This window comes from Callithrix jacchus, chromosome 17 (genome assembly GCF_049354715.1).
Source record: "Callithrix jacchus isolate 240 chromosome 17, calJac240_pri, whole genome shotgun sequence".
Classification (NCBI taxonomy): Eukaryota; Metazoa; Chordata; class Mammalia; order Primates; family Cebidae; genus Callithrix; species Callithrix jacchus.
In genome coordinates, this window is record NC_133518.1 from 80354021 (window position 1) to 80370545 (window position 16525).

Here is a 16525-nt window from a genome sequence, read left to right on the forward strand (position 1 = left end):
CGCAGGGTTTCAAACTGCTTTCTTAGCTTTTTTGGTATCTGTGACGAAAGTTTTAATTGGAGGCACGTACGTATTGACTGTCTTTGTGCAACATCTTGTTCCGCAGATTCTTATGAGAATCTCTACTGTTGCAGGCTCTGGAGATAGAGCAGTGCGTAAAACAAAGGCCTCCCTCTTACAGTTTATATTCTACTGGGGGGAAGAGAGAGCCGACCTGGGAAAAAGTAGCAGGGACTTTTAGCTGGGCTGCTATTTCAGTAAGTTGGTCAAACAAGGCCATTTTGAGAAGACGACGTTTACGCAGGTTTCTGAAGGAGGCCAAGTGAGGCGTGTTTAAGAAGAGAGTTCGTGTAGAGGTAAATAGTATAGCCCTGAGAAGTAGCGTGGTACAGTCGTGCGCCCAGTGGCACTTCTGTCTCTAACAGTGGTCTTATATATTAAATACCTTATTTTTTCTGTCACTGTTTAATGTTTAGGTATGTTTAGATACACAAATACTTACATTGTGTTAAAGCTGCCTACCGTATTCAGTGTAGTAGCGTCCTGTACAGGTCTGTAGCCTGGGTGTGTAGTAGGCCGGACCGTCTAGGGTTAAGTACACTCGGCGATGTTCACGCAGTGGCGAAATTGCCGAATTACACGTTTCGCAGAATGCGTCCTGGTTATTAAACAGCAGAGGACTGCACTTGCATGTTTGAGGGACAGTAAGGTGCCCAGTGCGGCTGGAGTAGAAGAGGGAAGAGAATACTGACTCAGGTAGGAAGACATTAAAGGGTTTTGAGCAAAGGAATGAGATAATGCTAGAAATTTGGTTGTCTTCTCTCTCTTTAATGTTTTAGCCTTGATTTATTTTTTTAAGTGTCACTAGAAAGCCCTGATGGACCTTAATCCTTGTTCTGTAGTGAATCCATGCTTTAGATAACAGGGTTTTTTTTGTTTGTTTGTTTGGTTTTTTTGGAATTAAAAATGGGCCAGCTTGGTGGCTCAGACCTGTAATCCCAGCACTTTGGAAGGCAGAGGCGGATGGATCATTTTTAGCTCAGAAGTTCGAGACCAGCCTGGCCAACATTGGTGAAACCCTTTCTCTACTAAAAATACAAAACTTAGCTGGGTGTGGCGGCTCTCTTAGTTTTTGCCTATAGTCCCAGCTACTTGAGGGGCTGAGGCTGGAGGATTGCTTGAGCCTGGGAAGCAGAGGTTGCAGTGAGCAGAAATCACATCACTGCATGTCAGCCTGGGTGATGGAGCCAGACCCTGTCTCAAAAAAACAAAAAAGAAAAAGGAATAGAGTGCTGAAAAACAGAAGTATGACCAAGCATGGTAGTTCATACCTGTAGTCGCAGTACTTAGGGAGGCCCAAGCAGGAGGATTGCTTGAAGCCAGGAGTTTGAGACCAGCCTGGGCAACATAGCAAGACCTTGTCTCTACACACAGAAAGATGTTTTTTCATTAGCCAGGCATGGTGGTGTTCACCTGTACTTGGGAAGGTGAGGTGGGAGGATGGCTTGAAGCCAGGAGTTTGAGACCAGCCTGGGCAACATAGCAAGACCTTGTCTCTACCCACAGAAAAATGTTTTTTAATTAGCCAGGCATGGTGGTGTTCATCTGTACTTGGGAGGGTGAGGTGGGAGGATGGCTTGCGCTCATGGGTTTAAGGTGCCGTTGTGAGCTATGATTGCACCACTGCACTCCAGTTTGATCAACAGAGCAAGATGCTGTTTCTAAAAAAGATTTTTTTGTAATTTTAAAAACTTAATAAAAGTACAAGTAAAAAGTTGTGTAGTCATGTTAAGTACTCCTTTCCTAGTAAAAGTTAAGATCCTAGATTTGCACATAACCTGTTGTGAAAAGTCTCCAGAATATGTTTGGCATATGTTCAGCGAACCTCAGTCCTTAACATCTAAGGTAATTCATTCTGATAGATGTGTGTAGATGTGATTAGCACTCTTGAAAATGACAAATCATAAAACAAGGAATGCAATGCTTACATTGTTCTAGGTTTAATCATTTGATAATTGGCAATTTCATATGGTTCAGTCTCATAAAATACTAGCACTTTTTGTGTATATTAACTAAATAGTGGATTTTACACAACTTTTTTTTTTTTTTGAGATGGAGTCTCACTTTTTCGCCCAGGCTGGAGTGCAGTGGTGCAATCTTGGCTCGCTAAAGCCTCAACCTCCGCCTTCCAGGTTCAAGCGATTTTTCTACCTCAACCTCCCCAGTAGCTGGGATTACAGGCATGTGCCACCACGCTCAACTAATTTTTGTGTTTTTAGTAAAGATGGGTTTCACCATGTTGGCCAGGCTGGTCTTGAACTCCTGACCTCAAGTGATCTGCCCTCCTTGGCCTCCCGAAGTGCTGGGATTACAGTCGTGAGCCACTGTACCCAGCTGATTTTACACAGCTTTCAAGGGTCACTTCACTTGTATAAAGTGTGCTGTTCTGTAGGATTTAACCATTAGTACCTATGTCAGGATGCACTTACTCAAGTAATACTCTTGACTACTTGTATCGGTAGTAATTTAGTTGATGTTACAAAACAGCATCTCTGATTTACTTCGATAAGTAAAGATCATTTTAAGAATGGCCACACTGTCCACATTAATGAGACTTGAAGTATTGATAAAAATTCAGTGGAATACAGCACATTATGTCTTTTGCATTACTATCCATAGAAATATGCCCATTTTACAGCAGACAAGTTATTATAAAGCCACTGAATGAATGCAGGTATATCTTTTAAAAGACTTTAAATTGTATTTGAGTTTTTATCTGAATCTAATAAGATGGTTTTTGGAATAATTCCAGGACAGTTTTTTTATAATTTTCTTTTCAGTCATGTAAGATTTTATTTATTAGATGTAAGAATATTTACATTGTCTGTTTTGTTTTTTGTCTATTTCTTCTTAAGTTTTGGTAGTTTGTGGTGTTTTGTTTTGTTTTGTTTTGTTTTGTTTGAGACAGAGTCTCACTCTGTCACCCAGGCTAGAGTGCAGTGGAACAATCTCTGCCCACTGCAGTCTCTGCCTCCTGGGTTCAAGTGATTCTCATGCCTCAGCCTCCCTAGTTAGCGGGATTATAGGCACCCACCATTACGCTTCGTGAATTTTTGTATTTTTAGTAGAGATAGGGTTTCTCCACGTTGGCTAGGCTGGTCTTGAATCCCTGAACTCAGGTGATCCACTTGCTTTGGCCTCCCAAAGTGCTAGAATTACAGGCATGAGCCACCATGTCCAACCTGTGGCTTTTATTAATAAGATACTGGTGCGTTTCATCTAAGTTGTCAAGTTTATCTGCTTAGAGTTGTTTGCCATAGCCTCTTATTTTAATATCTGTGGGGTCTGTAGTGATGGCTCTTTTCAGTCCTGATATTGATAATCTGTGCCTTTTGTCTTTTTCCTTTTTCAGTCTGACTAGAGGTTTATCCGCTTTATATTTTCAAAGAACCAGATTTTGGTCTGATTGAATTTTGTTTCTGATTTTCTGTTTTCAATTTCATTGATTTCTTTGTTTCTTTCTAATGCTTGCTTCAGTTTTTATTTTGTTCTTTTTCTAGTTTCTTACTGGTGAAGCATATATTGTTTAATTTTATACCTTTTTTGGTTGTTGAGGTGGAGTCTCAAATGACTTCTAATTTAATTCCATTATGGCTAGAGAACACACATTATTTCAGTTCTTCGTGCACTTGAAAAGAATACACATTCTGATTTTTTTGTGTAGTGTTCTATAAATGTCAGTTAAATCCAGTTGGCTATGAGTGTTGCTCAGTTTTTTTTTAATATCTTTGCTGATTTTCTACTTGTTTTACTGATTACCAAGAGAGGAATATTGAAGTTTTTAACTATAATTGTGGGTTTATCTATTTCTCTCCTTTTTTTTTTTTTTTTTTTTGAGACTGAGTCTTGCTCTGTTGCTCAGGCTGGAGTACAGTGGTGTGATCTCAGCTCTCTGCAACCTCCACCTCCCAGGTTCAGGTGATTCTCCTGCCTCAGACTCCTGAGTAGCTGGAATTACAGGCATGTGCCACCACGCTTGGCTAATTTTTGTGTTTTTAGTAAAGACAGGGTTTCACCTTGTTGGCCAGGCTGGTCTCAAACTCCTGATCTCGTGATCCACCTGCCTCGGTCTCCCAAAGTGCTGGGATTACAGGCATGAGCCACTATGCCAGCCTAAATTGATTTCTTGTAAATAGCAAATAGATGAGTCTTGTCCCACTTTGACAATGTCTTTTAGTCAGTATGTTTAATTATATTCATTTGATATAATTATTTTTATGTTTGGATTTGCTTTACTGCTTAAGATTCATAAAAACAGACTTGAAAATGTGTTTTTAGTAAACATCATAAAGTGTTTGGAAGTGATACCAAGAAATTAGTCCTAAGAGGTTATAAAGGGGTCAGGCAAATGTTTGAGTACTACTTATGTCCTTGGTCAAGCCATTGAACCTCTGTGAAATGGAAGTACTATACAGTTTTGTTCTTAATTTGGTTCCAAAGCTAGCAGGACAGGAAAATTTGCTTATATTCAAAATTAAAGTAAATTTTAGACTCACATTCAAAATAGCTTATACTTTGAGAGAGGCATGTGGGATTTGATTTTTACTGAAGGAAAAGGAGAACTGCTTCTCCCATCTCAAGGTCACCCTGGGTCATAAGCTCATAGAGTGACTAGATGCAGTGGCCTGAAATTTAAATGAGTTGCACCATATATGCTCATAGGTTAATAATAGGACTCCAGTGTAATAGTGCCTACATAATAAGATTGTTGAGAAGAGAAATTAAATAATGCCATCACCTGTCTTATAGATTGTGTTTTTGTAACATGAACTAATAGGGTGGATTAATTAAGGAGCAGAGTTTTAATGTGGCACACTACTGTTTGGTATAACAATCAGATAAGCAGGTGGGGCAGAGTGGCGTGGGAGAGAAGAGCAGTTGGATAGCACTGCTGCTCTGAGTCATTCTCGTTTGTCCTAGCTGATGTGAAGGCCCCTATGCTAATGACAGTGCTGGGAATGGAGGGAGAAGTGAGGTATGCTCAGTTGTAGGGTTTCCTCAACGATGTTTAGGTTTTATAACATCCTCTTAGAGCTAAAATTTGTTATTGATACTCCTAAAGAAAAAAATATTTTTACTGCAACTGGAAACTCCCTTGTCCTCCCACTTCCTATTTTCCTAGGGAAACAGTTGTTTTATATACGATTTTTGATGATGCAATGTTTTGCAAAATTCTGTCACTGCTCTTGCAGAGCAGTTTGTATTTGTAAAGTATATATAGCACAGTATCTGACTTTTTAAAAAAAGTTGCTTTAAGTATTGCATGTGCAGGAGTGCGGACACTAAGTCAAGTAAGGGGCTTTCACATTTAGGTATTGTGCAGACAGACCTTTGATTTTGGTCCCTCTTGTTCCCAGCGACTGTTTCTTAAAGTCCGGGAGTCTTCTTACTACTATAGAGTGAAATCCTGAATTCCTTCTTTCACTCCTTAACTGTAGGTATACTTGCGCAAAGAATTGGAGCCTGATTCTTAATTCGGCGATGTTTATTAAACACCAGTTAAACTTTATGTATCACTTTTTAAACATTTTTAATATTTTGTCTTTATTTTTATTTTAAATTTTAATTTTTTCTTGACTGGGCACAGTGGCTCACGCCTGTAATTTCAGCACTTTGGGAGGCCAAGGCAGGAGGATTGCTTGAGCCCAGGAGTTAGAAATCAAACAGCCTGAGCAACATAGCAACACACTATCCCTAAAAACAATGTTTCTTTTCCCTTTTCTTTGGAGACAGGGTATCACTGTGTTGCTCATGCTGGAGTACAGTGGCTGTTCACAGGCATGGTTACAGTGTGCTGTAGCCTCAACCTGGCCTCAAACGAACCTCCCACCTCAGCCTCCTGATACATAATCAGTTTTAGTGACTATATAGTTTACCCTCATATGAAAACACCTTGTATTAGGTAGGCTAAATGATAAGATTGGTTGCTAACATAAAGGCTAAATAACAGTACTTGAGACAATATAAAACTTTTGCTTTTTTGTCACACAGCAAACCTTTAGCTGCGTGTTTATCGACATGTCATGGAAAAAGCTTCATGTGGCTAAATAATTACAGAGTTGTTTTGGTCTTATATGTTAATTTTTTTTTCTAGTTCCTTTGTTTTACATCTTTTACTAGGTTGCTGCCACTCCCACCAAAGAAGCCTGAAAGATTTAAAATATTTTTAGTTCTGCAGGTGAATACCTGCTTAAGTATGCCTTAACCCTTATTTCCTCTCTGTCTGCTTCAGAAAAGCCTACCTGTTGATTCGCACTGTGAAGTATGAGGATGTGTATTTTCTTTCGCCAGCCCAGACCCTTCATGTTGGTTTTTATTGATTCCCTACTACCTGCCTCCAACCAAAGTTGTTTTTACCCTGGGCAACATAGTGAGGCCCTGTCTCAGCAGAAAATACAAAAATTAGCCAGGCATGATGGCATGCCCCTATGTTCCCACCTATTCAGGAGCCTGAGGCAGGAGGACGGCTTGAGCCCAAGAGGCTGAGGCTGCAGTGAACAGAGGTTTTTCCACTGCACTACAGCCTGTGGGCAGAGTGAGACCCTGTCTCTTGAAAAGTAAAATAACATAAATTACTTTTACATCACAGGCATGAGAAAAGTTCTAGTATGTTAGTAAGTAAAAAAGGCAAGGTGCAGCACAGTGTGCATAATATGCTCCTTTTTTGTTTTTTAGATGGAGTTTTGGTCTTGTTGTCCAGGCTGGAGTACAGTGGTGCAATCTCAGCTCACTGCAACTTCCTCCTCCTGGGTTCAAGTGATTCTCCTGTCTTGGCCTTCCAAATAGCTGGGATTACAGGCATGTGCCACCAAGCCCAGCTAATTTTGTATTTTTGGTGGAGACCAGGTTTCTCCATAGTGGTCAGGCTGGTCTTGAACTCCTGATTTCAGATAATCCACCTGCCTTGGCCTCCCAGAGTTCTGGGATTTTAGGCGTGAGCCACTGTCTCAGGCCTATGCTACCATTTTTTAAAGGAAGAAAAATGAGAATATATTAGTGTTTGCTCATGTATGAAAATAAACTGGAAAAATACAGAGAAAATTAATGAAAGTGCATACCTGTTGATAGGGGTGGGAACAAGGCTTCTCATCCTGCACCTTTTTCCACTGATTTTTGAATAATGGAACATTACCTATTCAAAAGAAAGAACATTTTTAGATGGTGCATTAAAAAAAATTTTGCCATTACATAACTTTGTTTTCTAATACTGATCACATTTAAAACCATAATTAACACTTTTTGCATTGTCAGACCTGGCAGATGTGACATCTGGCCTCATTTCCTTTTATTTTAAAATCATGATTAGAGTGATTTATTTAAGTTTAATTTTGTGGTGTAATAGACTCAGTGTTCAATGCCACTCTTTTCCTACTAGTTTATTCTCATTCATTAATTCTTGGACTTACATCTTAGGGATATGTATTAAAATAGATATTTCAGGATAAAATGTAATTATTGTATTTCCTCTGCTAGCTGTAGAATTCTTGTTTCACAGCATATTATTCCTTAAAAATGGTAGACTGTGCTCAGTTGTCTCCAGTTTGTAATGTAAGGGGTCTAAAGCTGGTCTTCTTTCTTTTTTCTTTGTGAGTGATATGATACTACTACCTGGATACTAGGAGGCTTTTTTTTCCCCTTTATATCTCCAAAAATAAATAGCTTTATTAATTGATATCTTGGTGGTGTTCCACTTACATAACTTATTCTGGCACATACTGAATAATTTTGATCTGTATATTTGGGTATTCGTTTATGAAAGCGTATTTTGTAAATCTGTCTTTGAATAATTTTGAGTATTATTATTAAATATTTATTGAGCACCTAACTGTGTACCAGGCACTACGCAAGTCTCTGGGGATATAGTGGTAAGTAAAGTAGTCACGGTCCCTACCTCTCTGTGTTCACACATGTCAGTCAGACCTGGTTTATATACATAAGTGTCCTTACCAATGGCTCCTCATACTGTGTAGCAACTGTGTTTCCATGTATCATTCCCAGCCAAGATGTGAGCTTCTTGAAACTCAGGCACAACAGTATATAATACCGTTGGATTCTCTGACATACCGGTAAGATCGCAGTAAATAATATTGGAGTAAATGCTCCGATTTTATTGAAATGCTGCTCCCTTTTCTCAATCTTCTCCCTAGATTTTGCTCTCTGCCTACCTAACGTGATCTGTTCTTAACCTTTGCTCTTTTCCTCACCCCTTGCTGGTAATTAATTTTTCTGTGGGCTGTTCTTTGCCTTCTGTGGTGTGTCAGCTCCTGCAACATTTTTCTAATTGATACTCACTTTTCCAACTACCGTATCTTCTTTGTACATAATACATGTCTCCTTTTGGAACCATTGTATCTGCAGTTCCATCGCAACTGTTTCTGAGAACAAGGAGCAGTATTCAAAGATGATGTTGATTTTATTCCCTCTGTGTACTTGCTGATTTTATTCCTTTCACCTAGTGGGCAAATCAGGATCTGCAGCATGACATAGGCCCGTCTTGGCTTCTCCCGTCTGTAGCCAAAGCTTGACATGTGTCGATATTGCCTGATTAATCTTAATATTGTTCCCCAAGGATCTACATGTTGGTATTTTCAGATTAAATTTAGAAACTTGTCCTACTCTGTGTAATTTTTGCCCTTAGTTGTGTATAAAAGCAACATACTAATGTTTACACTAACAGATTTCAGTCTTCCCATTACAGAGCTGTGTTTTTATTGGCATAACGTTAATTCTGTGGAGGAAAACTATATATAAGAATATTATCAACGGTATTGACTGATTCTTGAGCTCCTGGCTTCAAGAGATTCTCTGGCCTCTGCCTCCCAAGGCACTGGTATTACAGGCGTGCCCAGCCAGTATCGACTGATTCTAAAAGATGACTAAATTTCACCAGATTATAAGTAGTATTTGTTGAGTAACAAAGTTTTCTTAGATCTTATTCATTCAGCAGCAGCAATTAGTTTCCAAAGAGTCATCATAAGCAGGGGTTCTTAACTCTTTGCAGAGATGGGGTTACGGTCACACTCATTTTTCTCATCAGTTTGGGAGCCAGAGAGTCTTCTGCAAACTCATTCCAAGTCTTTTCTTTATTGTAACCACAGTTTAATTTTTTTATTTTCAATATGTTTTATACTCCTAGTTTATGCTTGCCATCACTGAAAATATTTAATAACTAGACTAGTGAACCACATTGGCTTTTTTTCTTTAAAGACTATATCTTTAGAATATTGTCTGAGTTTCAAAATAAAAGAATCATCATATGGTAGCCCGTTTTCTGTAAAATAATACAATTCCATTTAAAATACTAGTTGAAAACTTGTTAATCTTGCTAATGAGCTTCAGTTCAAGTTAATACTTGTGGATCAGTGTCCTGTGGTGTTCAGTTTGAAGGGAATACAAGGTTGTCTCTTACAGGTAGAAATCATCATTGCGGTTTGTTTTGGCCTTGCTTTTTGTTTTCAAAGCCTTCAAACCGCATACATACAAACATTTTAACTTAGGGAAGTAGACTCAGCTAATGTCTGAATATCCATAGTTGAGCCTTCGTCACGCCTTGCAAACCTGATTGCGTCAGTGTGTGCTCTTCAGGATTTGAAGATTATTTTTCTGATGTGCCAGTGTTTAACCTTGTACTATGTTATTGAGGCCAAAACAAATTCAGTTTTGTTCTACTTTTTTCTTTTGCTCTTAACATAATGCCATAGAGGAGATAAAACCTCTGCTCCATCCCTTGTCCCATGAGGTTGAGAGGGCAAAAGAAATTTTTTCTTTTCTGCACCAAGCTAGAAGAGGGTAAGATATTAGAGGCGAGTTTTTTTCTTGTTTTTTGTTTTGTTTTGTTTTTGAGTTGGAGTCTTGCTCTGTCACCCAGGTTGGAGTGCAGTGGCGTGATGTCAGCTCACTGCAACCTCGGTCTCCTGGGTTCAAGTGATTCTCCTGCCTCAGCCTCCTGAATAGCTGGAATCACAGGTGCCTGCCACTGTGCCCGGCTAATTTTTGTATTTTTGGTAAAGACGGGGTTTCAACATGTTGGGCAGGCTGGTCTCGAACTCACTTCCTCAGGTGATTGGCCCACCTCGGCCTCCCAAAGTATTGGGATTACAGGTGTGAGCCACTGTGCCCGGCCAAGATTTTTTTTTTTTAAGCCACTTTAGTTTGCTGTTCTCCAAATATTGGATAGTAATGTAATCACATTTCTACCGTTTTCAAGTGTATTGTACTACTGGAGGATACACAATTTCTAATCATCTGTTAAGGAGAAACTAGAAGCATTTGAAACTTTGGCTTTTATTTTGAGGCATTACGAGTTTTTAAAAACAGCAGCAGCAGCATAGTAATTTCAGCAACAGGTTGAGTTGAGGTTACTGTGATCCTAAAGCAAAGGCCTACATTTTAATTATTTTGATTATGTCTTTTTTCCTGGAAGGTAGCCATCTTACAGGGATTCCAAAGATCTCAGTCTGTTCTGGTATGCAAAGCTGGTTGATTTTGAACTTGATACCACCTAAGCCATTTCCAAGGGATTTTTGAAGACTGATGAAAATAGATTTATTCTACTGGTAAAATGTTTCCATATAAATACAAACAGTGATAGTTACTGTCACTGATATTATACGTATTTAATTCTGAAATGAACTTAGATACATTGCTCCTTACTTGAAAGTCTTGAGTCCTCATTTTTGCTTTCTTTCCATCTTTTTCTTCATTCCTTTAGGTTTTAATGTCACCTACAAAGTTTTGAGATTGCTTTACAGTTTGGCTCTTTTAAAGCTATAGGCTAAGAGTGTTGACACAGGAAGTTCTTCTGACATGATACTGCTTTACCCATTAATGATGTCTATAATGCAGTGTCCTTGTTTCCTCCTCAGAGGAACTGACCGATATGGCCAGGAATACATTAAAATCTTAGTGACACATAGAATCATTTTGTATCTGTTCTGAACATGATTTATGTATGGTCCACAGTTTATTTATTCTGTAAGTCCTTTTTAATAAATAAAAATGTTTATAAAGGAAAAGAGCTTGTAGAATATAAGGAAAAGGAACTCAAGAGAGTCATTAATTGCAAATCAGAAGTACATTTCTTATTTTATTGATATACTTTCAACAGATCCATCAAGTCAAAACTATTTTTATAATAATACTAAGATTTTGGTTTGCCTTTTGTGCTCTCATTCTCTTGTGAATATACGGTCAAGTTTTCCAGAGATGATATATTAATATGTAATGATATCACTTCTGTGACAGCTAAGGGAACATCTGCTTATATAATCTTGTGTTTTAAACATTTCTGAGCTTTGACATTTATTAGTGTATAGCAATAGGTATGAACCATATAAACAAAAGTCCAATAACGAGTGTAAAAGAGTCCTGAGACCACAGTTTGAGAACCATTTCTCTCTGGCATAGTTAAATTGAAGTTGCAGACTTGTTCCTTTTAATTTCAGGTATGTTGTAGGGAACCATAACCTCTTCTCTTTCTTCTCTCTCAGGGAATAGAATCTGAGGTGGTGTTTAAGAGTCTTGCTCTGTCGCCTGGGCTAGAGTCCAGTGGCATAGTCAAAGCTCACTGCATGATCATGGCTCATTGCAGCCTTGAAGTCCTAGACTCAAGTGAACCCCCGTAGCTGGGACTACAGGCTCAGCTACTTTTAAAATTTTTTTGTAGAGACCGGGGTCTTTCTGTGTTGCCCAGGCTGGTCTCGAACTCCTGACCTCGGTTAATACTCCTGGCCTTAGCCTCCCAAAGTGCTGGGATTATAGGTGTGAGCCACCATGCCCAGCTTGAAATGTGAGTTTTAAGTGTAACTGGTGCAATTCAGAAAGGTGGCTCTTAACAGTTTGTGCTTAAAGGAAGAAACCTTTCTTTTTAACAATACTGGCCAGAATGACTATCTTTTGTTATACTCTCATCACTGGAAGGGCTCAAGCATATCTCAAACAACGATTGAGAGTATTTTCAAAGAAGATTCATAGTTCTGATAGGGGACAGTACTGCAAGGAATCTAATAATATAAAGTTCCTTTAAAACACACTTGAAATCTCTAAGTTTGGGTCTGGAAACACTTTGGCTGCATGTAAATTTTAACAATAACAAAGTGGTGGTCTTGTTCATAGGTATCACCCAATTAAATGCTTTCCCATTATATCTTTTAAAAGATTAAAATGAGTTACAAAATAGACTTTCTAATTTGTTCGCCCTATTTTTCTCTCTCATTTAAATGCGATATATTTAAATTGCTTACTAGTTTTTTCCCTGTGTATTTTATTTCAGTTGGTCGCATTATGTTTCAGCTCTTCTCAGACATATGTCCAAAAACATGCAAAAACTTCCTCTGCCTATGCTCAGGTAAGTGAATTATTAAATTATTTCTAATGAGAAGCTGTGGCTTACAGTTTTACCTTGCTGGACAGAGTATTTTCCTGGAATAATGGATGTGGAATGAATTTTGTGAATAAAAAAAAGTTACTGTATACTCACTTTTATATGAAATCAGGGAAGCATTTCTTAAGGGAAAGAGATTAGAAAGGAATGATCTCAAAAATGAAAGAGAGTAAGAATCTATGGAATGGAATCTTCCCTATACATTTTAATTTATAAAATAATAGCACACATTTGAAACCAATTTGTCTTGGTAGAATTTTATGAATTTCACTACTTTGAAAAAATACAGCATTCCAAATTTTACAACAAATTTTAAATAAATAGAAAACCTGGGGCAGGCAACATCTATAATGTTGCTTTAAAATTAGAACACACTAAAATTTTTAAATCCGTACCTGGATACACATATGCAATTTTTGCACTGCTTGATTTTGGTTTTTTTTTTTTTTTGAGACGGAGTCTGGCTCTGTCTCAAAAACAGGCTGGAGTGCAGTGGTATGATCGAGGCTCACTACAACCTCCACTTCCCAGATTCAAGTGATTCTCCTGCCTCAGCCTCCATAATAGCTGGGAATACAGGTGTGTGTCACTACACCTAGCTAATTTTTTTTTGAGAGGCAGGGTTTCACCATGTTGGCCGAGCTGGTCTCAACTTCTGACCTCAAGTGATCTGCCTACCTCAGCCTCCCAAAATGTGGGGATTACAGGCATGAGTCACTGTGCCTGGCCTCATTTTCTAACTAGAGTAATAAGTGTGTCTAATATTTCTTATGTCCTATATAGCATGTAGCGTCTGTACCACACAATTTCACATTTGTATGCTGCTTTGTATTATTTATTTTGGTTCACATGCATGTATGTATGTTAAATTGTCATGTCATCTATTTCTTTGTCTTTCAGTGCCCAGCACACAGGAACACTTTGACAAAGGATAAATTGGTTTGTTCTTTCCATGGAAGTATGTATGTATATTGAAATTCATCTCTTTTTTTTTTTTTTCCAGGAGAGAAAGGCCTTGGGAAAACAACCGGGAAGAAGTTATGTTATAAAGGCTCCACGTTCCATCGTGTGGTTAAAAACTTCATGATTCAGGGTGGGGACTTCAGTGAAGGTAGAGCTAAAAGTTGTGTTCCTAATAACTCCATCCGTCAGTTTTTAAATGATCTCACTGTTTTAGTTGTACTTACTGTGTCAATTACAGTATGATATAAAATGTGGTCAGTGAATAGTTGTTGGATGAGTGAATGTTACAGATCCAAAATGTATGAAAAAGCAAGTACCACGTAAGACGCAGTTTATTTCAGTAATACCGTAGTTACTTAGTGAATTCCTTTACAATGAATGCCACAGTGCTGTCTGATTGCTTTTGTTCGAGAATGTTTTGGTGGTATTACTGTTTGAAATAAGTGGGTTGTGAAGATCACTTTCTTGATGGTATTTATTGTAATAGGATTTGACACGTTTTAAAGGTGAAGTTAATTGAGGATTCTGTGAATTTCGATTACTATGGCAATTATAACATTCCAAGGTTTCCTTCAGAAAATTGAAGCCATCAAAAATGATTTATGTGTTAGTATATTTTTAACGTTCATTATGGCTTAATGTAGCTCATTATTTGCAGGTAATGGAAAAGGTGGAGAATCAATTTATGGTGGATATTTTAAAGGTAAGGCCTGATATTTTATGGTCTTTCATTTCAGTTCTGATATTAAAGCAAGTTTGATCATATACTTTTAATGAGAAGAGGTTTACTTATAGTTCACTTTTTGCATGAAACTAATGCTGCATGAAAATACTTTATTTGCATGAATTTGGGGATAAATATATTGGAATATATAATTTTTAATTGACAAGATTAATTAAGGCTAACTTTATGGTTAAACATGACTTTCAGCATGGAGGTTAGGCAACTATATACATGAAAACTCCTATCTTCCTGCCTAAAACTGTCAACATATTCTTTTGTTTATAGAGAATGTGGTCTTTTGCAAAATGAAAAGGTAAGAGAACAAAGCTCAGTAACACAAACTCCGATTCTGTTCCTTTGCACCCTTCCTAATAAATTTATGGACAGTCTGGGTCAGGTTGTGGCTGGCTTTCTGTATTGCTTGAAGACTTGGAAAATTCTCTGTATTATTTCATACATACATCTGTATCTTTTTTCTTTTCTCAATGGGTTATTGATTTCACATCAGGGAAAAGAATCTAGTTGTGGGTTTTTTTCCCCCAAAACAAGCCGTTTCTTTGAATAAAAGTTGGTATTTCCTTCTTTTTCAAAGGTTTGTATGTTTTCTTTTGTGTATAATAGAACTACGACTGTATTTATTCTTACAATAGTAGCATCTGCATAAATCTTAACTATTGCACTTGCCCCAAAAAGCCTTAGAAAAGTCAGTTGAAGAGATTTATGATGCGATCTACTGTTACTAGGTTTTAACGCTGTAATAGCTTCAGTGTTATAATAGTCTTTTATATTTCCTTTGGGGGAAAATGGATTACTACTCTTTTTCAGAAGCCTGTTCCCAAGGTAATCACTTTTTAAAGTCTTCTATGTTTCTGTTTGTTCTGAAGGAGATATGTTTGTATGAATGTTAAAAGGAAATTTAAATTGGTTTTCAAGGATATTTCTGCTGGATTTAAAATAACTCTAAGTGATCTTTATCACAGATTTTTTTTTTCCTTTGAACTAATAGGAAACAGCTGTTTAGCTGATTCTATTATGTAGCAATTCAAAACTAATGTTCTAGGCCACTTTGTGGTTGTTCCTTGTGGTAGATACTTTTGTATCTTAAAATTGTATTTTGCTATTTAAATTTTTGTTTTCACAGGACTTTCTTCCTTAGATAACTTTGTGATACAATTGAGTATGATCATACTTAATTTAGATATATTCCTGTAACTTGCTATAACATAATTATTCTTGGTCTCATAGTCTAGCTTAATTCAGTTGAATAATAAATTAACTTTATAAAAATTAAGCACCTAAGAAGATTATTAAACTTCTTCCATGCATAGTACATTAGGCAAGCTAATTGGAAATTTGGAGGAAGTGAGCTAGAAATTTTTCTAAAATGTTACTAGTTTTCCCTGAAAGTTAGTAACTTAGGTATCATTTAGCCAAAGTATGTTACCACTAAAAGTGACTGTTCTAAGGCCTTCTGTATAAATATTAAATGTATGTTCTTTACCTCAAGGCTTTAATTAGTATCTTTTGGCCTTTTTATGCTTCTCTTATTTCATTAGCTTAAATTTTTTTTCTGAGTATTCAGTCAAGTATCTGTACTGACCAGAAGAGGAATTTCATCCTTTGCTTTCTATTTATTACTTGAACATTACTTTAAAGTGACTTATAATTGGAGACTGACAAATTTGTGTTTTCTTCAAACAGATGAAAACTTTATTCTCAAACATGACAGAGCGTTCCTTTTGTCAATGGCTAATCGAGGGAAACATACCAATGGTTCCCAGTTTTTCATGTGAGTAGGCATAATTCAGAGATGAGCTTTTCTTAAACAGAGAAGCGCTGTTCATGAGAAAGATGGTATAGTTAAATCCTAAAATTCTGTCAGTTTGATTTTTACTATTAATTTCTGATGTCTTAGTAACTTGTAAGGTCTGTAGCTGCCTCAGCATTCGGCATATATCTTGGATTAGGAGAATGGGACTTAAAAAACTTAAAACTTAAACATTGTTTTAAAAAATATGCCGTCATCTTCAGAAAAGATGACGGCATATTTAAGCCCCTGTTAAATTTGAGTGCTTACTTTACCAACACGAGATTTGAACATAAACTATTGAACATGTGCAAACTGTTCATAGTAGAGGATTCGGGTGTGCACTCTCAGCAGCAGAGCAAGTTGAGTAAGCCATTGCATGGTTGTTGTCCTCTTACTGTCACTCTTTGAGGCCATTTTGAGAGACATACTATTATTTTTCTCATGTTATATAGAGATAGGTGACCTGTTGAGCCAGCATTTTTAAAGACTCAGATTTTATGAAGTCTCCATGCATAATTGAATTAATCCAATGTCACTGGCATTTCCACCAAAATTTATGAGATTGTCACTCAGGAAACTTAAGAAT

The 16525-nt window shown here is 37.3% G+C and overlaps 1 protein-coding gene across 13 annotated transcripts in view; it reads left to right on the forward strand.

Moving 5' to 3' along the window:
- The window catches only part of NKTR (natural killer cell triggering receptor), a 45588-nt gene that overhangs the window by 991 nt on the left and 28072 nt on the right, over nucleotides 1-16525 (forward strand). For all 13 annotated transcript variants that reach the window (XM_017965981.4, XM_078354776.1, XM_078354777.1 and 10 more), the window contains exons 3-6: nucleotides 12332-12406; nucleotides 13446-13553; nucleotides 14064-14108; nucleotides 15831-15918. In XM_017965981.4, coding sequence (XP_017821470.3) covers nucleotides 12343-12406; nucleotides 13446-13553; nucleotides 14064-14108; nucleotides 15831-15918 — 305 coding nt within the window. In that variant the 5' untranslated portion in view covers nucleotides 12332-12342. The remainder of the gene's footprint in view (nucleotides 1-12331; nucleotides 12407-13445; nucleotides 13554-14063; nucleotides 14109-15830; nucleotides 15919-16525) is intronic.